This window comes from Anthonomus grandis, chromosome 19, assembly GCF_022605725.1.
Source record: "Anthonomus grandis grandis chromosome 19, icAntGran1.3, whole genome shotgun sequence".
In the NCBI taxonomy this organism is placed as follows: Eukaryota; Metazoa; Arthropoda; class Insecta; order Coleoptera; family Curculionidae; genus Anthonomus; species Anthonomus grandis.
In genome coordinates, this window is record NC_065564.1 from 5344523 (window position 1) to 5367281 (window position 22759).

Below are 22759 nucleotides of genomic sequence, written 5' to 3' on the forward strand. Positions count from 1 at the left end.
CAATAATCATGTGATTCTGAGCCCTAGAAGGCAAAATATTCACTGATTTATGAGCACAGCCACTCCTATAAGAAAAACTTCAATATTCCAGGCTCTCCTTGCACAAAAACCCTACTATCTTGGCTCATACTGTAAGGATTTAAATGATTTCTTCAATCTTAGTCTAAGGGGGCTTCAGAGCAGCTTCTAACTTATTAAACACATGATTCTGAGCCCTACAATTTATAATATCCACTGATCTATGAGTACAGGAACTCCTTAAAGAAAACCTTTAATAGTACCTCTTCTTCTATAAGGATTTTATTGATTTCTCAATTGTAGTAGAAAGGTCTTTCAAAAGATTCCATGCAATATATAGATGGTAAAAAATCTTTGCCAGTTGCGCCTCCCTTGGCAGAAACCATTAAGGTACTTCATTGCACAATCTGTGGGCAATTTTGAGTACTTAAGAGGAATTTTTGGGTGTTTTATTTAAAGTGTTCATGCCTTTAAGAAAAGTTTTCACTCAAAGCAGACCAGTTTCCTAATAAACAATTTCATATATTAACCATTTTTGTGGGGCCAATAGTTTCTTAGTTACAACCCACTGCAGAAATTCTGAAAAAGATGTAGGATCAAATAAAACAATTCACCCTCTTTTTCCTTCATTTATTTACTTATAGAGATAGATTTACAAAAGATATACATACAGTGTAAAAACGACAGCTTACAAGAGACATTTAGAGACGCTAAGCTCGGACAGTCTTTTTCATGTATTAGGAGACAAAAGACACAGTAAGTAGCCTCTTTCGTTACTTAAATCTAAGAAAGGTTGTCTAACTTATCACTATGTACAGGGGTATACATTTCGGACAGTACTATACCAGGTACAAGACAGACCTAAATATTGCACGTTTAGGTTATTATTATTGAAGAAATATCATAAAAAATCACTACTCTTGAAGGCAGTGACGATAGTCATGAAAAATAACCCCTAATAATACTGAAAGTGAAATAAAAAGAAACGAAACGGAGAACCGTGCAGCCCAGATTAGTGTTAGCTCATCACATTTAGAAGCTCGAATCTATGCCTTATATGAGACCCAAGAAGTTAATCAAAACTGAGCCTAATATAACGACACCAAAGAAAACCTTCAATCGCTATCATCGGACTCATCCGCAGCCGAACTCTTGACCAATGCAGGGGTCAAACTTTTGTCCTCCAAAAGTCCGTGTTCGACCAGAAAGTTCTGCACGTCCTCCACTTCGAACCTCTCCCCCAGATCATCAGTGAGACGCACAAAGTTCCCGATTAAATTCCCGGATTTGTAAACGAGTAACGCGGGCACCCCGTCGGATTTGAACTTTTTACTCACTCCAGCCGTGGAGGCGATTATGGCCCCGAACTTCACCGTCTCGTAAATTTTCGAGAGTTTTTTCAGGCATTCGTTGAGGATCCTGCAGGGTTCCACGTGGTCCTCGTAGACGTGGACAATGATCGTCACTGTTTTGTCTTCTTTGTCTATTGAGTCCAAGAACTCTTGACCCGTTCGCAAAAACGCTATTTGCCCTAAAAAAGTAATTCAGGTACTTGAGAGGAGGTTCTTTAGGTTTCCTCGCGTGTTTTTACCGAATTTCTTCTTCAGATTGGCCTGGTGCATCAGCTCTTGCATCCGTTGCTTCTGGTAAGTGAGTAGGAAGTCGTCGTTTAACAGTTCGGCCAGTTCGGGGTCTTCGAGGGCGGCCCTCTCCCGCTCTTCGTCCAGGGCGGTACGCACGGTCATCGTGAGTTTCTTGGCCAGTTCGATGGTTTCCCGCTCGTTTTCTTGGCGCTTTTCGTTTTCCAGTTGTTTGAATTTTCGCCAGTCTTCGATGACCCCTAAGGAAAAATGTGGTTTTTTAGGATTCATAAGCACTTTATGAGCTTATTTAAAGACCAACAGTTAGGAGGCAATTTGTTCTAGTTAACTGAACAGTTTTAGCCCTTATTTCCTATTAAAAGTGACAATTTTAGAGAATTTTGGTTTTTGCACCCTAGAAATTTTGCTTTTTGAGGCTCATTTCTTTGCTACTGTACTTAGGAAGCTCATTTAAAAAAAGCCAGTCAAGAAATCATTTTTTCTAATAAGTTGGAAAGTTTCACCCTTTAATTCCTACAAAAAAGTGATAATTTTGGTTTTTCCACCTGAACATTTGCTTTTTAGGGCCCATTTCTTTGCTATTGAACTGAGAGAGCTCATTTAAAAACTACCAATTAGGAAAACATTTTTTCTAACAAGTTGGAAAGTTTCAGCCCTTGATTCCTAAAAAAAGTGACAATTTTAGGATTTTGGTGTTTTCACTTAAGAAATTTTGCTCTTTAGGGCCCATTTCTTTGCTATTGAACTTAGAGAGCTGATTTAAAAACTACCAATTAGGAAAACATTATTTCTAACAAGTTAGAAAGTTTCAGCCCTTAATTCCTATAAAAAGTGACAATTTTAGGATTTTGGTGTTTTCACTTAAGAAATTTTGCTCTTTAGGGCCCATTTCTTTGCTATTGAACTTAGAGAGCTCATTTAAAAACTACCAATTAGGAAAACATTATTTCTAACAAGTTAGAAAGTTTCAGCCCTTAATTCCTATAAAAAGTGACAATTTTAGGGAATTTTGGTTTTTTCACTTAAGAAATTTTGCTCTTTAGGGCCCATTTCTTTGCTATTCAACCTAGAGAGCTCATTTAAAAACTAACAATTAGGAAAACATTTTTTCTAACAAGTTGGAAAGTTTCAGCCCTTGATTCCTATAAAAAGTGAAAATTTTAGGGAATTTTGGCTTTTTCACTTGAGAAATTTTACTGTTTAGTGCCCATTTCTTTGCTATTCAACCTAGAGAGCTCATTTAAAAACTAACAATTAGGAAAACATTTTTTCTAACAAGTTGGAAAGTTTCAGCCCTTAATTCCCATAAAAAGTGACAATTTTACGGAATTTTGGTTTTTTCACTTAAGAAATTTTGCTCTTTAGGGCCCATTTCTTTGCTATTGAACCTAGAGAGCTCATTTAAAAACTATCAATTAGGAAAACATTATTTCTAATAAGTTAGAAAGTTTTAGCCCTTAATTCCTATAAAAAGTGACAATTTTAGGGAATTTTGGTTTTGTCACTTAAGAAATTTTGCTCTTTAGGGCTCATTTCTTTGCTATTTAACTTAGAGAGCTCATTTAAAAACTACCAATTAGGAAAACATTATTTCTAACAAGTTGGAAAGTTTCAGCCCTTAATTCCCATAAAAAGTGACAATTTTAGGGAATTTTGGTTTTTTCACTTGAGAAATTTTACTGTTTAGTGCCCATTTCTTTGCTATTGAACCTAGAGAGCTCATTCAAAAACTACCAATTAGGAAAACATTTTTTCTAACAAGTTGGAAAGTTTCCGCACTAAATTCCTACAAAAAGTGACAATTTTAGGGAATGTTGGTTTTTTCACCCAAGAAATTTTGCTCTTTAGTGGCCATTTCTTTGCTATTGAACTTAGAAACTCAATTTAAAAACTACCAATTAGAAAAACATTTTCTCTAACAAGCTGGAAAGTTTCAACTGAAAATTCTCATAAAAAGTGAAAATTCTAGGAAATTTGGATTTTCCTCAAAGGGAAAATTTCCCTTTTTAGGACCAATTTTTTGTTTCTATGAAACCTAAGGGGCTCATCCAAAAACAACCAATCAAGAAACCATTTTCTCTAGCACCTTAAAGAGTTTCACTACCAAATTCCTATAAAAAGTTAATTTCCCTCTTCACCACTACTATAATGAGGCAAAAATTAGGTTATAGAGAAGAAACCAAACCTTACCCTTTGGTCCGGTATTGGTGGAGGTTCCCTCCCACTTACTAGCCTCCGGGAGGCCCTTAGCCTCCTCCACAGCCCCCTGGTTCCCCTTAGCCTCATCCCCCGAGCCCTCGTTATCGCTCCCCTCGCTGCTACTGCAATAATTATGCAGTTTATCCCCGAGTATCTTATCCTCGAGCGTGGCCATTTCCCTCCTCGCACACGAAAAACTGCCCAATTTCCCACCTAAATTACAGCATTTACGGCAATTTCGCCTAATTTAAAAATAGCCGTATCCTGTAAACAAAATATTAAATTAAAAGGGGCATGCTACGACATGACGTACGTAAACAATAACGAAGGTGTCGTAAGCTGACCTCCAAACGCTTCGGTAATCTGTAAATGTGAGTCGGGCGCGCGGTGTTTATCCATCTCTCTCCGTTCTTGGGGCCCCACCCTTCCTTTGTCTCCCTCATTTAGTGCCGCAGAGGGTGGAAACGAACGCGTTAGGGCTGTGGGGTCACCACGACATCTCGATGTAACGCTGGCTGCCTTCCAACGACCTGAATTATTGGAATAATTTATTCCAGGCTTGACTATTCTGGAAAAGCTTCAGAGACACTCAATCCCAAAAGAGAAGCTGTGATCCTCGAATCAAGGGGATGATGGAGGTTTTGGACCTGGACAAACCCTGAAGGTGGTGGGTCTTCCAGGGTTCTAGATCCTCCACAACCGAGGGAATAACACATACTATGAAGATTTTATTAATATTTTCAGTCTTAGTTGAAGGAGGCTTCAAAGGGACTCAATTATCATATGATTTTGAGCCCTTGAAGCCAAAATATTCACTGATCTATGGGTACAGGCACTCCTATAAGAAAACATTCAATAGTTCGTGCTCTATTTGGACAAAACTTTGGACATACTGTATTGGTTAAGTGATTTTTTCATTCTTAGTTAAAAAAGCAGCTCCCAACTCAAAAAGCACATGATTTTGAGCCCTAGAAGCTAAAATATTCACTGATCTACGAGCACAGGCACTGCTATAAGAAAGACTTCAATACTCTCACTTGACAAAAACCCTAATATCTTGTCTCATACTGTAAAGACTTTAATGATTTCTTCAATCTTAGTTAAACAAGGCTTCAAGGCAGCTTCCAACTCAATAGTTACATTATTTTGAGCCCTAAAAGCCAAAATATTCACTGATTTATGGGTACAGGCACTCCTATCAGAAAACATTCAATAGTTCATGCGCTCCTTGCACAAAAACCCTAATATCTTGCTTAATACTGTAAAGATTTAAATTATTTCTTTAATGTTAGTTGAACGAGGCTTCAAAGCAGCTTGCAACTCAATAATTACATGATTTTGAGCCCTAGAAGCCAAAATATTCATTGATCTATGATTACAGGCACTCCTATAAGAAAACATTCAATAGTTCATGCTCTCCTTGCACAAAAACCTTAATATTTTGCTTAATACTGCAAATATTTAAATGAATTCTTTAATTTTAGTGGAACGAGGCTTCGATGCAGCTTCCAACTTAATAATTACATTATTTTAAGCCCTAGAGGCAAAAATATTCATTGATCTATGATTACAGGTACTCAAATAAGAAAACATTCAATAGTGCATGCGCTCCTTGCACAAAAACCTTAATATCTTGCTTATTATTGTAAAGACTTAAATGATTTCTTTAATTTTAGTTGAACGAGGCTTCAAAGCAGCGTCCAACTCAAAAATTACATGATTTTGAGCCCTAGAAGCCAAAATATTCACTGATTTATGGGTACAGGCACTCCTATAAGAAAACATTCAATAGTTCATGCGCTTCTTGCACAAAAACCCTCATATCTTGGTTAATACTGTAAAGATTTAAATAATTCTTTAATTTTAGTTTTAACGATGCTTCAAAGCAGCTTCCAACTCAATAATTACATGATTTTGAGCCCTAGAAGCCAAAATATTTACTGATTTATGGGTACAGGCACTCTGATAAAAAAACATTTAATAGTTCATGCTCTCCTTGCATAAAAATCCTAATATCTAGTCTCCTACTGTAAAGATTTCAATAATTTCTACAAGAAACAGGTGCTCAGTGAAATTAGAAGAAGTACAAACATCCTTGCCTACCTTTAAAAATAAAATTAAACGTTGGATTCTAAATCCACCAAGAGAAAATACCAGCAAGGTTATAATGGCCTCTTAGTAAAACCGTTTTAACAATTAACGTTTTTTATCCGGGTTTTAATGTTTTATTGTTTATTCTTAGCAATTTAACCTTTTTATTGTCCTATTTGAGTTGTTCGTCATTATTGTTCTTATCCAGAAAGTATTTTACATAAGTCAATTTTTAATAGACTTAGATAAGTAGTTACTTTTTGTTTTAAATGTTCTTTTAGTACTTTATGACCAGTATCATGTTACATAAGTTATCATATTACCTTAGGCCTTACTTGTTTACTTAGATTATTTAGTTATACCTTAGGTCTTAGTTAGATTTAGAATATGATGGTTTTTATTCCCCATAGTAGTCATGGAACTTTCCACTTATTTCACGTTATATGTTTAACTTTAAAACTTATTTTTTGAAATAAATTAAATTGAATTTCTTCAATCTTAGTTGAACTTTGAATTTTGAACCCTAATAGATGCCAAAACATTCACTGACCTATGAGTACAGGCACTCCTATAAGAAAACCTTCAATAGTTCACAATGGAGGGAATCACTGATAAATAAAGAAATAAAAACATGATCTGGATTAGTCCTGGCCATCCCGCTCTCCAGACCTAACCCTATTCAAACATCCCATCCCATTTTCAGATTTTTCCAGTCCAAAAGTGTGTCCCTTGACTCTCCACTGAATATTCATTGGATGTCGTTTGGAAAATATTCGGATGTCCATAGGATCCATTGAACATCCATTGGATATCCAATCTGGAAAATGATAGCTGATCAGCTGAAATGGGTGGAATGCTATATGAACGAGCAGTAAAGTGAATTTATTCTATTGGGATCTAACTTAGACTCATGCATTTTAGATCAGATAGATCCATGACTCCTTCTGTTTGTTCTTAGCAGAATCCAGGCTATCCTTGTAATATTTAGTCTTGCTAAGTTTTATGGTTGGCCATCCCACTCTCCAGACCTAGCCCCATTCAAATATCCCATCTCATTTTCGGATCCTTACTCACCAAGACACTCAGATCATGTGAGGCTAGGTGAGAATATTGTAGATCACTGTGTTTGTTACTTTTGGGTGAATCCTCAAGAAAAGATATATTGAAGAGTCAATCCTCGCGCCCTCTCACTTCTTATTTCTGAATAGGTGGCGGTCCATAGATCAATCTCGCTTCTGAATCGATCTCTTTCTTGCTAGATGTTTGCCGAATGCGCCGGAAAACTTAGTTTTCCAACTACTAAAGTCAATCAATGACTTAACTCCCTCTCGCTCTCCTATATGGGGCGTGGACCTCATGCTTAGTCCTGCGCAACGTGATTCACTCCGGTTGTTGCTCTCGTCGGGAGAGTCCGTCTCCTCCGTATCAAACCAGTCGAGAAACGACAATTCTTTTTGATTCCGGTAGATAAATAAATTCGGTCCTTCGAGCCGGACCTCTGCCGTTTGTGTGCATCGGTTCACGTTATGCGGTCGATCATGTATTGCGGAAATGTGTGCGTTCCGAGTGCATTGTCGTCGAGTATCGCACCCTAGACCCTCCTAAATACGCCCTTTAAACGGAGAATTCCCATTGAAAAGGTAATTTTTCCCCCCATGGTTAATCAATAGAACTGACTGTCCTTGTTCCCATGCAAATACACGAATAGTTGTGTAAATTCTCCGCCTCGGTAATAAAATGTAGTTCGATAACTTTTTTTTTCTTGGTGAATTTATATGGGAAATCGCGGAGGCAGCGGCCCGCAGATCAGGTCCGCTACTGTTGTTACCTTCTTTGCCATAAATGTCAGTGTTGAGGTCAGGGACTTCATGCTTTAAATGGTCTTCAAGAAATGCGAGATTTTCTTTGATATTTTATGCGTTTTGTGATGAATGGGGGCATTCATGTTAAAGATAAAGCAGGAGGAATAGAGTGGTCCTCCTGAATACTTAATTTATTATTATTGGCACACATTTTCTGCTATAACTCATAAACTCCTCAAAATATCTTGATATTTCTTGCAGAGTTAGAGAAGGGGAATCCTGAGGAACGATTTGATGTAAGAAATGTTCTGGTACCTCAAAAACTCAATTAAATAGAGCAAGTTTGGTAGACCCTAGTTTGCTAACAAACTTCACATCAAGCACTTCAGCTTCACTTAAGGATAACTCAAAAACTATTTAATGGACTTTAAAGGGAGTTTCACTCAAATTTAACGCGCTTTTTACCAAACAATTTCATATGTGAACATTTTTGAGGCTTCAGGGGTTTTTGAGTTAGAGTCACTTTTACATGCCAACTTCGGATTTGGGGTAATTAAATGTAAAAGGGACTTTAAATTTTACATTGCTTGCAGATATTTTTAAGTATAACTCAAAGAGTACTCAGTATATTCTCAAAATTCTTTCACAATAAAATGGGGTGATTACTGAGGATTGAGTTGATATATGGAACGTCTAGTTGCCTCAAAAACTCAATTAGTTAAAGCAAGTTTGGTGAGCTCTATTTGGATGATAATGTTACACCAAATATTTCAGTTTTTCTTGAGAATAACTCAGAAACAATTTGAGATATTTCAAAGGAAGTTTCACTCAAAATTGAGGCACTTTTTACCAAACAATTTTATATATGAACGATTTTTGAGGCACCAGGAGTTTTTGAGTTAGAGCCACTTTTACATGCCAACTTGTATATACTACATACCAATGTAAAAGGAACTATAAATTTTATATTGCTTGCAGACATTTTTGAGTATAACTCAAAGAGTACTCAATATATTCTCAAAATTTTTTCACAATCAAATGCGGGGATTACTGCTGATGAATTTGACATATAAAACATTCAGGTGCCTCAAAAACTCAACTAGTTAAAGCAAGTTTGGTCAGCTCTATATTTACACCAAACATTTCAACTTTTCTCGAGGATAACTTAAAAACTATTTAAGGGATTTTAAAGAGAATTTTACTAAAAGTTAAGGCACTTCTTACTAAACAATTTCATGTATGGAACATTTTTCAGGCTTAAGGAGTTTTTGAGTTAACGTAACTTTTACATGCCAAGGTCTAAAGCTGTTTAGCCTTGAAGTATTTAAATGCAAAAGATACCCGTTAAATTTCTTATTACTTGCAGACATTTTTGAGTATAACTCAAAGAATACTCAAAATATTCTCAAAATTCTTTCACAATCAAATTAGGAGATTACTGAGGATGGATTTGATATATGAAACGTCTAGATGCTTCAGAAACTTAATTAATTAGAGCAAGTTTGGTAAGCCCTACTTTGCTAAAAAATTTTTCATCAAACATTACAGCTTCGCTTGAGGATAACTCGAAAACCATTTGAGGTATTTCAAAGGGAGTCTTACTAAAACTTAAGGCGTTTTTTACCAAACTATTTCATATATGAACAACTTTTGAGGCTCCAGGGATTTTTGAGTTATAGTCACTTTTAGAAGCAGAGTTGATTTTAATTCTTTTCAGAAATGTTTGAGCCTAACTCAAAAAGTACTTGACATATTATCATGGTTCTTTCACCTTAATTTGAAGGGATTCCTGCGGAAGAATTTGGTATACGAAACGTCGCGTTACCTTTAAAAGTGAATTAATTAGAGGAAGTTTGTTCACCAAATATTAGATAAACATCGCCAAACGTGGTAATTTACGCTTTCTAAGTAAAATACCCGATACAACATAACATGCATTACTTCTGCCTTAATTACAGACATTATGGCAGATGGTTTATATAAATTTAATTAGGGAAAACATTATTATTATTTTATTACTCATTGTTCTCTTATATATGGCAAGTTCAGATTAATGAGAAAACTTTTACGTAACTTTTCCGAGGTGTGACAAGCATTTTTCAAAACACGTTCATATTTCCATATCTGACCTGCATACACCTCGGTTAAATTAAAATCGCATTTTAAATTGAATGTTAAACGTTAGGGTGCCCCCACTCTCCATCACGTCACAATCTATTTTAACTCGCTTATTATCAGCCTTATCAGTTTAAGTATACTTGCTCGCGGTTATTTTTTTTGTGTTACAACTATTACACGATCCCCTAAAATCAACACCGGCGTTCAAAACTAGTGTCGCCATCTGTACTTGAGAAACAAACTAACCCTACTTGACATATGACGACTGTGACATTTGACAGTTACGAATGCTAATAAATGAATATTTTCAGGACTGAAAATGGAGGAAAAAAAGGGCCCGTGCCGTTTCGGCGGCTCCAAGGTCTCCGAAATCGCGAACATCTTCCAGAGCCACCAGAAAGACCCGGAGATCTTCGCGTCGGCGCATCAGCCGGCGCTGCGCAAACCGACCGCGAAATCGCAACCGAATAACGACGCGGAAACGTCGCCGCCGGTCGTTACGGTCATGCGCACCGAGTCGCACGTCACGCGGTTCAATAACGCGCGCGCCATGTTCGAAAAACTCGGTTCGGAGGACCAAAAGCCGGGCGGTCGCGTTGTCCCTTTACAGGGCACCAAAAGTGCCTCGAACGTGTTGGATCAACGGTCGAGGAGCAGCTCGGCCAACAGCGAGACGAGGGAGACCAAGTCGCAGAGCTCCAGGTCTCCCTCGCCTCCCAAGAAACTTTTGGAGAGGTCCAGCTATAGCACCCCCGTGATAAACGATAACGAAAATCGGAAAACTAATGGTAAGGGTTTAGGCTTCCGAATTTTCCCACCTTCATGGCACTTTTTGCCTCCTTACACACCCTACCATTCGTGGAAACACCTCACTGACCGAAAAGTCACTTACAGGCATTAATAACGGCGACGCATCACTAATAAAACCGAACGGAAACGACATCGACCGAACGAAGCCCTCCCTAATGAAAAAACCGGAAAAACCCGAGAAACCCGAACGGAAATTCAACAGTAAGGAGCTAATTGAGCGTCAAAAAAACTGGACGTCTCATTTTTCGAAAAACCGAGGGGCGGGAGGGCGGTTCAACAGCGACCCGAACAAAACGGAAGTTAAATTGGCGGTTAATAACCGGGAGGGGGGGAATCGAGAGGCGCAGAGAGCCAGTGCGGCTCGCAGCGCATCCTTTAACAATTCCAGGTAAGTTCCATCCCCTCCCGTCGGTCCTCCTCACTAAAACACTGATTTCAGGATAATTAGTCCTCCCACGTCTCCTCCTCCGGACCCTCCGGTCCGTACCGACGCCTCCCGACGTCCCAACATAACCCGTAAAGAGCGACCCGCTTCTTGCTCGGTACTACCCGCTCCCTCTTCCAACGAGTCGCCCAATAACGATAAAAACCTCTTACTCACCTCACCTCTGAAAGACTTCACTCCTCACGAGAGGAGAGAGGTTGTGCCCAAGTGTTTGTTCAGGGAGGACAGTTTGCAACCCCCGGGGGTGGTGCTGGGGAGCAAATCTCCCCTGTTGGAGGACGGTGAGGTGAGGGAGAACCTGTCGGCTACCTCGGGCAGCTTGTCCTCCTTGAGCCCGCCCAGTAGTCCGAGCAAAGTGAGGTCGGAGCAAGAAAAACAGGAGGAGGAAAGCAATGAGAAGTCGATTTTAGGTAAGTGTAGTGTTTTGTCTAGGATTTGTGAGCCGTAAATATGGGTATAACTCAAAAACTGCTTAAGATACAAGTGAAACTCTTTATTAGTTAATCCCCAGCTTTGGGTGCAAATTTTGTAAAAATTCTTATGGTAGTTTTAAAGATATCGTGGGATCTCTCAGTCCTCCCCAAAACCGATGTTGTCTCATTCAACTTGTTGCCTCCAGCTTTACTTTTCTCTTGTAACAATCAACAAGGAAGACACTTGAAACGGGGCCTTTTTGCACCTGGACTTGCCCTCTGATGTAAATATTTGGTTAACAAAGGAGAGCCTGAAAAATGGGACTAAACAATGCAATGTTTCACAGAGAAATAGCAGAATTCTCGAAGCGATTCATCAGGAATTAAGGCATATAGGAAAATGAATATCCTGCTCTGATTTGACCAAGTTTAAGAAGCCTTACCAGAGAATTCCGTATACAAAATTGTCTGGAAAGTAGTTAAATGATATATTTCAAAAGTGGTTTCAATGGTTCAACAAATAGTGCTTATTTCCTTAAAAACCTGCAGGTTACAAAGAAACCGAATCTAGGCATCTCCGTTTACAGCGGCTATCGCTTACATCAATCTCCCTTTCTTTGTTTCTGACGCAACGCGATATGCCCCCCCATTCAAATAAAACCCAAGTGGCAATTTTTAGTTTAAGTTTTAATTTAAAATAAAAAAAAGGAACAACAACAACCGATGTCGCGGCGGCACCAGGAATTTTATTTATAGAACGTCGTTTTCCACGCTCGAATTTTCTCCTGCTACTCGCAGTGATCTCGGGCTTACCGAGATTGTCGCGCCCCTATAAGAAAAATGCATTTTCGCATATTTTCCATCGAGATCTTCATCAAAAACTAGAGGATAAATGGTGAATCGTATGATGTGTTTGAGGATCAGGCTGTTGTGTATAGACTGTTCAGGTTTGTAAATAAATAACCGGGGATTATGGTGCGCGCGGTGGAGGTTAACTAGAAATTAACTCGTTTCCTGTTTATGTAATCTAAGATTCGGTCTCGGAATTTCGGCTTTTTATTGCCTCGGTGTTGATGTGTTGCTGTGTGGTGGGTACTTAATTTTGGAGAAAAAACGCCCGGTTTATTTGCTTGAGTGAGGACTTACAGATTTAAGTTTTTAATCTTTATTCCAGGCTTAAGTTTGATGCAATTTCTATTTATTTTACACCATTAGAATCTTCCATGCCATAGTCATGCTGCCAAATCAAGAATTTTAGTCTTTGTTGTATTCCAGGCATTTGGAGTCATTTTTTTATTTATTTTTGGCAATTGACACCATCACATAGGATTTTCCAAGGCAATTATATGGATTTCAAGGATTTGGAAAAATTTCTTATATATTCTAGGCAATTGAGAACCTTTGTAGTTAATTAATTATTTATTCCAGGCAGTTCTTACATATTTGATGAATTTAGAATTGTACTCTATTCCAGACAGTTTTTTAAAACTAATCCTCCATAAGACACTTTAATGTATTTCAGAAATTTGGAATAATTGTCTTATTTTTTCCAGGCAGTTTAAACCTAGAAGGGTCTCTACTGCCTGGAATGGGAGATTCAAATTGATAGCTACAATAGGCAATTCAACCTTGAAAAGTATAGCAGACAATGCTCATTTTCTTTTAATAATTGACCCAGAGAAGCTCCGTATACATTCTTTCCCATATTTTTTCTTGATTGACTAATTGAATAATCGATTGGAGCCAAATCGGGCCATTAAAACCATCTAACGGTAAAATGCGATAATAAACGTTCTCGCGGCCCATGAAAGATTGAAGAATTTTGGTCAATATCGTAGCCTAGAAACCCAGAATCTTGGGGCTAATGAATAATTTAATCGGTGAACAAATGGTTTGATATAGCGAGCAGAAGCCATTGTTTTAGGACGCTTTTATCGGAATTATTTTCCGTATCGCTCGTGTGTAAATTACGTTTACATACATCCTCGTCTTGCATATGTATAACAATTAAATTTTAAATGTTTCACCTTGTTTTATGGGGAGTACGCGTCGGTGCGTCAAACATCTGAAAAAAAAAACGTTCGGATTATTGCAACTATGCTTAGCAAGTCGAATGGAACACATAATTCGTGTTTATCGTGTATTTTTAAACTGGAGGCCAGACTGCGACAACGTCTCGTGGCGGTTTACGTGCATTAATGTGGATAATGAACTCGAAAACTTTGGATTTATTAATATATACGGAGTGTGCCACTTATACACTCAAATGTGTCTTAAATGCTTCCTTTTTGGAGGGCATAAGGTCCCTTAAGATGGTTTTGATATGCGCTTTTCGCTCACACCGAAATGGTTTTAAAACTATTCAAGGGATTTCAAAACAGTTTTCAGCCAAAGTTGAGGCGTTGCTTGACGAACATTTTGATATACGAACGTTTATTGTGGCTAAAGTAGTTTTTGAGTTGGAGCCATTTTTGTGCCTCATGGTCTGTGAGTGTAAGAATTTGATGCATTTTTATACTGAAAGTTAGCTTTTTTGTTCCAATTTTGTTTCTGTTAGGTGTAGAGTGTTGATTTAAAAACTAGTGTCAGTAAGGAAATTATTAATTATAATAATCTGAAAAGTTTTAAGAACCTACTCTAAAAAAAAGTCAAAATTTTGGCCAATTTTGGTTTATTTCATGCAAAAATCACTGCTTTTAAGGGACAATTTCTGTTCTATTGTACTTAGAAAGTTAATTTAAAAACTACCAGTAAGAAAATCACTAATTATAATAATCTGCAAAGTTTCAAGAACCTACTCTAAAAAAAAGTCAAAATTTTGGCCAATTTTGGTATATTTCATGCAAAAATCATTGCTTTTAAGGGACAATTTCTGTTCTATTGTACTTAGAAAGTTGATTCAAAAATTACCAGTAAGCAAATCATTAATTATAATAATCTGGAAAGTTTGAAGGACCTACTCTAAAAAAAAGTCAAAATTTTGGCCAATTTTGGTTTATTTCATGCAAAAATCACTGCTTTTAAGGGACAATTTCTGTTCTATTGTACTTAGAAAGTTGATTTAAAAACTGCCAGTAAGCAAATCACTAATTATAATAATCTGCAAAGTTTCAAGAACCTACTCTTAAAAAAAGCCAAAATGTTGGCCAATTTTGGTTTATTTCATGCAAAAATCATTGCTTTTAAGGGACAATTTCTGTTCTATTGTACTTAGAAAGTTGATTCAAAAATTACCAGTAAGCAAATCATTAATTATAATAATCTGGAAAGTTTGAAGGACCTACTCTAAAAAAAAGTCAAAATTTTGGCCAATTTTGGTATATTTCATGCAAAAATCATTGCTTTTAAGGGACAACTTTTGTTCTATTGTACGTAGAAAGTTGATTTAAAAACTACCAGTAAGGAAATCACTAATTATAATAATCTGGAAAGTTTGAAGGACCTACTCTAAAAAAAAGTCAAAATTTTGGCCAATTTTGGTATATTTCATGCAAAAATCATTGCTTTTAAGGGACAATTTCTGTTCTATTGTACTTAGAAAGTTGATTCAAAAATTACCAGTAAGCAAATCATTAATTATAATAATCTGGAAAGTTTGAAGGACCTACTCTAAAAAAAAGTCAAAATTTTGGCCAATTTTGGTTTATTTCATGCAAAAATCACTGCTTTTAAGGGACAATTTCTGTTCTATTGTACTTAGAAAGTTGATTTAAAAACTGCCAGTAAGCAAATCACTAATTATAATAATCTGCAAAGTTTCAAGAACCTACTCTTAAAAAAAGTCAAAATTTTGGCCAATTTTGGTTTATTTCATGCAAAAATCACTGCTTTTAAGGGACAATTTCTGTTCTATTGTACTTAGAAAGTTGATTAAAAAATTACCAGTAAGCAAATCATTAATTATAATAATCTGGAAAGTTTGAAGGACCTACTCTAAAAAAAAGTCAAAATTTTGGCCAATTTTGGTATATTTCATGCAAAAATCATTGCTTTTAAGGGACAACTTTTGTTCTATTGTACGTAGAAAGTTGATTTAAAAACTACTAGTAAGGAAATCACTAATTATAATAATCTGCAAAGTTTCAAGAACCTACTCTAAAAAAAAGTCAAAATTTTGGCCAATTTTGGTTTATTTCATGCAAAAATCACTGCTTTTAAGGGACAATTTCTGTTCTATTGTACTTAGAAAGTTGATTTAAAAACTGCCAGTAAGCAAATCACTAATTATAATAATCTGCAAAGTTTCAAGAACCTACTCTTAAAAAAAGTCAAAATTTTGGCCAATTTTGGTTTATTTTATGCAAAAATCACTGCTTTTAAGGGACAATTTCTGTTCTATTGTACTTAGAAAGTTGATTAAAAAATTACCAGTAAGCAAATCATTAATTATAATAATCTGGAAAGTTTGAAGGACCTACTCTAAAAAAAAGTCAACATTTTGGCCAATTTTGGTTTATTTCATGACAAAAACTGCTTTTGAGGGACAATTTTTATTCTAATGTACTTAGAAAGTTGATTTAAAAACTACCAGTAAGAAAATCATTAATTATAACAATCTGGAAAGTTTCAAGGACCTAATAAAAAAAAAAAAACAGTGAACATTTCGGGAAATTTCGCAGGCCATAGCGACTCCAATCACAAAGAGAGCAAGACTGATGACCCCCTCGTCGCCGTGCCAAGACGGACCAAAGTGTCCAGCATTTCACTCAACATTCCCCCGGCAGGACTCGGCAGCAGACCTTCGTCCATCATCACCACCTCCGATGAAGGTCAGTTTAACAGTCGCTTCTCAAGACAAACATTTTAAACTTAACCCTTAAAACTAAGCGGTGAAACAGAAATCATATGCCAACAAGTTTTCCCACATTCAGGTGGCTTTAACGAGCCCTCCCCAAAAATCGAGGCGAGACTGCGCCCCCACGAGGAATCCCTCTACGACTTCCCTGTGAACGAGGACGTCCTAGTCGAGTACGACAATTCACCAGAAGACGTCACTGAGTATTCGGAGGGTGACGTGGTGACCGATAACCCGGTGAAACTCACCCAAGCGGAGATCGAAGCTCTCTACGCCGTACCTAACAAGAATAAAACTGCTCCCGGTGGTGTTGCGATGGAAGAGAGGCAATATTCGGTAAATTTTCAGCTTTTTAAGGGTTTGATAAGGGGGCATCACTCAAAGAAAGTGCTCTTGTCAAGGAGTGTTTTGATATATGAACCATTTTTGTGGCTCTAATACTTTTTGAGCTAGAGCCAGGTTTATTTGGGCACCAGATTTGAGATTTTTTTTAAAAATATTATTATAATTTTTTTAGAAGATAATACGTGGACATTCTATAGATGAATAATATGTAAAAAACTTAATTCTGAGTTAAAAGCTGACGTGCCTAGAACAATCTTGGTTTTGGCATAATTTGTACAATAAATTTCTTAGTTTTTCAAAGATTACTTGGAAAATATTTAAGGTACTTAAATGGAGTTTTCACTTAAAGAAAGTATGTTTTCTAGGGAATATTTTGATATATGAACCATTTTTGTGGCTCAAATACTTTTTGAGCTAGAGCCAGGTTTACTTGGGCACCAGATTTGAGATTTTTGAAACAAATTAAACATTTGCTTTGTTGCTATTCTTGGTCATTTATGCATATATCTTTTAAGTTTTTAAAAATATTATTGTAATTTTTTTAAAAGATAATAGTAGACATTCCATAGATAAATTTTATGTAAAAAACTTGATTTTGAGTTAAAAGCTGACGTGCCCAGAACAATTTTGGTTTTGGCATAATTTGTACATTCAATTTTTTAGTTTTTTCAAAGATTACTTGGAAAATTTTTGAGATACTTAAATGGAGTTTTTACTTAAAGAAAATACGTTTTCTAGAGAATATTTTGATATATGAACCATGTTTGTAGCTCAAATACTTTTTGAGCTAGAGTCAGTTTTATTTGGACACCAGATTTAGGATTTATGAAATAAATTGAACACCTACCAAGTCTATCTATCTATCTACAATAACCAAGTGTAGATAATATTGTAATTTTTTACAAGATTATAGGGAAAACTCTATAGATGAGTTACATGTAAAAAGCTTGATTCTAAGTTAAAAACTGACGTGCCCAAAGTAATATTGGTTTTGGGATAATTTGTATATCGAATTTTTTAGTTTTTCGACGATAACTTGGGAAATTTGTCAGATACTTAAATAGGGCTTTTACTCAAAGAAAGTGCGGTGTCCAAGGAATGTTTTGACATATGAACCATTTTTCTGGCTCTAATACTTTCTGAGGTACACCCACCTTAGATGAGCTCCTTAAGACCTTATATCACCTTAAGACGTGCTGAGTAAAACTATTCAAAACTCAGAAAGTATTAGAGCCATAAAAATGGTTTATATATCAAATTACTTCTCGGACAACTCGCTTTCTTAGTCTGAAAACTCCATTTCACTTAATTAGATACCGGAACTAAAATCGGCCAGTTTCGACAAATCGGTCTCCCCCACGGACTCCGATGCAGGCTACGCGGTCCCCTATCGCTCGCCTAGCATCGCCCATCAAAAGTCCGTCACCTCCACCGACTCCTCGGACGTTTCCCAAGTAACCGTGGTGCAAAAATCAGTAGATTCAGACGTGATGTACCATCAGAACAGTCCGGTGGTCAACTCGGTACTCTCCGAGCTGGAAAGCCAAGAGAGTTTCGAGAAGAACTGCCGTAGAGAGCCGGAGGTACCACCGGAACCGTTCATCATAAGCCGGGAGGCGTTGCAAAGTGAAAAACTGGCGAAAAGTCCGGAAAATCGCCGATCGGAGGCGAACATCCTGGACGCGAACGATCTGGAGTTTTCCGGCGACTGCGAGGTGGAGAAGAAGGCGGTGTCCGAGTTGGACTCGATGACCCCCGACGAAGCCGAGAACCTCCTGAGCACCAAGTAAGTTGTTCTTTGATCGTTTGCCACTAGTTTCCACTTTAACGACTATTTTATTCCATAACGGTCCTGTTAACGTAAAGAATTCTGGAGAAAAGATTTAGGTGAGTCAGCAATTATGCAAGTTATGTGATGGAAAACGGTGCGGTTCGTCGACGTTCTAACACACACACACACACTGGGGTTTAACGTTGGGCTAATGTTCACCAAATAACGCGCTTTTGTGTTCCGTATCTACTCATTTACAGGTTTATGGGCTTTGTGTAACTTTGTTGTAACGCTCTATTTTTCTCTCACTTGGGTTATCGATGTCTCTATTTGACTAACATGTTGTAAGGGTAAGGTTTTAATAGTCATAGGTGCAACTGAACAAGCCAAGAGCAAGGTTAAGACTCGGTAGCAATCGATTCACTCGTGCCAGAGTTAGTTGGGATCCTGAAGAAGCTTCCAAAGCTCTTGGAGCGTCTCCCTCTACAGAATATTGTAGTTTCTGAGATATTCCAGGCCTCCCTTGGTCCTTTTTTGTAATTTATGTGCTCGTCTAGGCATTTGAAGTTGTTTTGTGAGTGCTTCTTAATATTACGAGTCATTTGTGAATTAATTTAAAACATTGAAGTCGCTTTTTGGTTCTTCCGGGCTTTTGAAGTAATTTGTGATTTCTTCCAGGCATTTGAAGCCATTACGGACCTCTTTCAAGCTGTTAAACTCACAAATAGATCAAATGCCTGGGAGAAATCACAAATTACTTCAAAAGTCTAGACTGTAACAGCCTGGAAGTGTTTAGAACTGAGTGAGGCATTTCAGTTAGTCCTCGCAATGGATTTTTGGTCAATTTTGAGTTTTTCTAGACGGTTCAACTAATCTCTACCTTATTCCAGGCAGTTGAGTGAATTTCTGGTTTCTTTGCAGTAGTTAGAGGTAAAAATGGCTTCAATTAAGTCAAATGCCTAGGAGAAGTCACAAATTACTTCAAAAGTCTAGACTGTAACAGCCTGGAAGTGTTTAGAACTGACTGAGGCATTTCAGTTGGTTCTGCAAGGGATTTTCGGTCAAATCTGATGCATGTGAAGTAATTTCTAGCTTATTCCAGGCAGTTGACTCCATTTCTCATTTCTTTCTAACAGTTGAAGGCTTCAACTGCCTGGGAGATAACATAATCAATTGCATCTGCTTGGAGAAGCTCATAAATTACTTCAACAACCTGGGATAATTGGCAAATGGCTTCAAATGCCTGGAAGAAATCATAAATTACCTCAAAAAAACGGGAAGAAACGACTTCAATTTCTTGGAAGAACCTCAAGACTCAAACTCTCTGGAATAACTCACTGCTAACTGCCTAGAATTGTTCACAACGAACTTTGCCTGGAAAAATATCAAAAATACCTTCCACAGTCTGGAATACCTCGGAAACCACATCGACTGCCTGGAAAACTGCCTGTTTCTCTCCAATTATTGACTCAAACGTTATTTTTAGAGCGGATCTTTTATCGGACGAGGAGGCTCAAGAGGTGGCTCGACTGCTACATGCCAAAGAGCAAAAGATCCACAAATGGCCTCCGACCAGTAACTCCCTGTTCCAGGATTCGATCACCGCTTCAGTGCACGATTCCTCCGGACCGGTTTCGTTAAACGACAGTTTAGGTACTAATTTAATTCAACGGTTATTGATGGGATAACATGATGGGATAAATTTAGGTCCTCCGTCACTCCAAGAGGAATCCGTCGCCACCGAGTCCATCACCAACGAACCGAACGCTGATTGGCAAAAGAACTTCTCCAGCAATCAGGAGAATAAGAACATTAAGGATCTGGAGCCGTTGAGTCAGTATTACGAGTCCACGTCCAGCCTGGACATGTCCACGCAGGACGAGGAGGAGTTTTTGAACCATTCCAAGTTTGACGCCAGCGTTTCCGCCTCCGATTCCGGACTTATTGGTAGGTGGATTTTTTTTGAGATTATACGTGTTTCGTCCATCTGGACATCATCAGTTAATTTTTCAAAGAACTTTTTTTGTTTATTATTGCCCACTGATCGATATTTTATTTGTTCGCTCGGAATACCAATAGTAAGAAACATTGAATTGAAAAGACCAGGCAGTAGTGGGAATTTAATTTGTTTTATTGCTTAACTAAAATGTCTTAAATGTTGAAGTCACTGGCATGTTTTTACCTCCAAGTCCATCTTCAGGGATCCCTTTGTTTTAATATGGGTTTCAGAAGCTCTAAATGTGGAGGCTCTCGGGACTTGTGTGACAAAATTGGCTCTAACTCAGTGAGTTTTTGAGATGCAAAAACTGTTCTCATATCAAATTATTCGATAAGAAATTGCCTTTCTTCTAGTCAAAGTCTTTTAAAAATATTTTGATTATTTCCTGATTTATTGACAAGGAAAGTGAAATGAAATGAAATGAATTGTTGAAAAAATTAGGCAAAAAAATGCCCTAACCAAAACTACCCAAGTCCTTAACCTAGAATTATGTTTTTACCCCTAAATCCATCTTTAGGAATTTTCCTATACAAGTGTGAAAGATTTATGAAAATATTTCCAGTGGTTCCCAAGTTATGCCTAAAAATGTCTGTTAATAAGCAAAAATTTTAATATTCAATGTGATTCAAAAGTTGCCAATTCGGTGCCTCTCAGACCTTGTGTGACAAAATTGCTTCTAACTCAAAAAGTTTTTGAGCTACAAAAATCGTTTTTATATGAAATTATTGGGTAAAAAATTCCCTTTTTTTTCTTTAAACCCTTTTAAAAATATTCCATTTATTTCCTGATTTATTAACATGGAAACTGAAATTTGTTAAAAAAAATAAGCGAAAAAATGCCCCAACCAAAATTGCCCTTACTACTGTATCTAATCCTGAACCTAAAATTATGTTTTTTCCCTTAAATCCATCCTCAGGAATTTCGCTACATGAATGTGAAAGAATTATGAAAATATTTCCAGTGGTTCCCAAGTTATGCCCAAAAATGTCTGCCAATGAACAAAAATGTTAAAGTTGCAATATGCGTTTCAAAAGAGCACATAAAAATTACGTCAAAGACATAAAAAATGATTCCCATAAGTCTGGACACGTGAAAAATTACGTCAAATTCCTGGAAAATAAAAAAAACTACCCGAAAGCCTGGAAGATGAGAAAAACAATATTTCCAATCCTTGAAGGGTGAAAATCAGGCTGAAAACACTTCAAATGCCAGGAAAACGTGAACAAAAAACACATAAATGTGTGGAGACCAACAACGCCGTAAAAATTTTAAGTCAAATGTCTGGAGAATGTTAGAAATTACTCTAGAGACCTGGAAAACGAGCACCAAAACATAATTCCAATCCCTGGAAGACTTAGAAAAATATTCCAAAAGCCTGGAAAATGTAATAACCGCGCTGGAATTAAACGTTAAATCAGTTCTCCCGGTTTTACGTTCATTTTCCTTTTTTTGTCCAGATTCAGTGACGAGCATTTCGGACACAAACAACGCGGAAACGGGAAGCGAGGAAATCCTGGATTTCGTCCCTAAACCGGTGGCGATCGTGGGGGTGGAACACGGGGTCCACTACTACGAGGACGGCCACTTCTGGATGGAGGTTCCCGGTCTACCTCCAGAAGAGGAGGACGACGATCTGGATTATCCCGTTTACGTCCCGAAACCGACCAAAGTGAATTTTTCCGTCGAACCCATCAGGGTGTTTTCCACGTTCAGTGTATCGGATTATGACCGGTAAGTTCGTGTTTTTTTTTTGAGGAATTTACGCTTATTTTTGTTTGTTTTTTTAAAGTGGCTCCTTTTAAGCCAAACGTTGTTAAAATTGGTTTATAATTGGCGAAGATGTGTGGGGTTTTGTCTCGGCTTTTGGATGTGATATCAGCTCATATCAGCTCATATTTTCACCAACAAAGTAATTTTCGGTTTAGGAGAAAGAATGTTATGTATTGTTAAATGCGCTCATTTTAAGATAATTTTTAACAAAATCGGTGGAAAATTGACGATGATATGAGGAGCTTTGTCTCTGCTGTTTAAAAACTATTAAAAATCACATTTGCTTCCTTAACATGGGATTCTAACTCCAAAGGTTTATGCAAAAAGGTATAGAATGGAGAATCATGTCTAGGGTTCATAGTGGTAAATTAAGAACTCCCGGGTAACTTGCTTGATAACTTCACTTCTAGTGCTCAGTTCGGTTTCATGTTTATCTTGCAAATTTCTTCAGACTATTCCTTATCTTTTACTGAAAAAATCAAGCAAATCCGTGCAGTAGAACATTTTTTATTTTAATTTTGGATAATCATGTCTTGTGTTCATAGTGGTAAATTAAGAACTCTCAGGTAACTTCCTTAATAA

The 22759-nt window shown here is 37.2% G+C and overlaps 2 protein-coding genes across 6 annotated transcripts in view; one reads left to right on the forward strand and one right to left on the reverse strand.

The window, feature by feature from the left end:
• Positions 1 to 633: 633 nt before the first annotated feature.
• On the reverse strand, positions 634 to 4146 carry LOC126747524 (phosducin-like protein). Its single transcript, XM_050456212.1, has 3 exons — positions 3810 to 4146; positions 1610 to 1858; positions 634 to 1549 (listed from the first exon to the last, which is right to left on the reverse strand). Exons 1-3 carry the CDS (start codon positions 3991 to 3993, stop codon positions 1134 to 1136), a joined length of 849 nt encoding a protein of 282 aa, XP_050312169.1. The 5' UTR covers positions 3994 to 4146; the 3' UTR covers positions 634 to 1133.
• A 3162-nt stretch (positions 4147 to 7308) lies between these two features.
• The window catches only part of LOC126747206 (neurabin-1), a 67407-nt gene continuing 51956 nt past the window's right edge, over positions 7309 to 22759 (forward strand). For 2 of the 5 annotated variants that reach the window (XR_007664121.1, XM_050455714.1), the window contains exons 1-8: positions 12287 to 12444; positions 16117 to 16266; positions 16369 to 16628; positions 17951 to 18423; positions 18504 to 18524; positions 19895 to 20061; positions 20116 to 20355; positions 21865 to 22138. Coding sequence is in view for 4 of the 5 variants with exons in the window: in XM_050455714.1 (XP_050311671.1) it covers positions 12390 to 12444; positions 16117 to 16266; positions 16369 to 16628; positions 17951 to 18423; positions 18504 to 18524; positions 19895 to 20061; positions 20116 to 20355; positions 21865 to 22138 (1640 nt within the window). In the remaining variant the exon portion in view is untranslated. Of the gene's footprint in view, positions 7550 to 10140; positions 10618 to 10723; positions 11028 to 11078; positions 11495 to 12286; positions 12445 to 13786; positions 13991 to 16116; positions 16267 to 16368; positions 16629 to 17950; positions 18424 to 18503; positions 18525 to 19894; positions 20062 to 20115; positions 20356 to 21864; positions 22139 to 22759 lie in introns of those variants that run through there. The other 3 variants (XM_050455709.1, XM_050455712.1, XM_050455713.1) reach the window with 3 other exon arrangements.

What these genes read in the sequence shown, in the direction of transcription:
- LOC126747524 (XM_050456212.1), bottom strand. Translation starts at nt 3,993, where the DNA reads ATGGCCACGCTCGAGGATAAGATACTCGGGGATAAACTGCATAATTAT. An exon ending in CACCAATACCGGACCAAAGG is followed by an intron (nt 1,859 to 3,809) that starts GTAAGGTTTGGT and finishes ATTTTTCCTTAG; the next exon opens with GGGTCATCGAAGACTGGCGA. An exon ending in CAATCTGAAGAAGAAATTCG is followed by an intron (nt 1,550 to 1,609) that starts GTAAAAACACGC and finishes TTACTTTTTTAG; the next exon opens with GGCAAATAGCGTTTTTGCGA.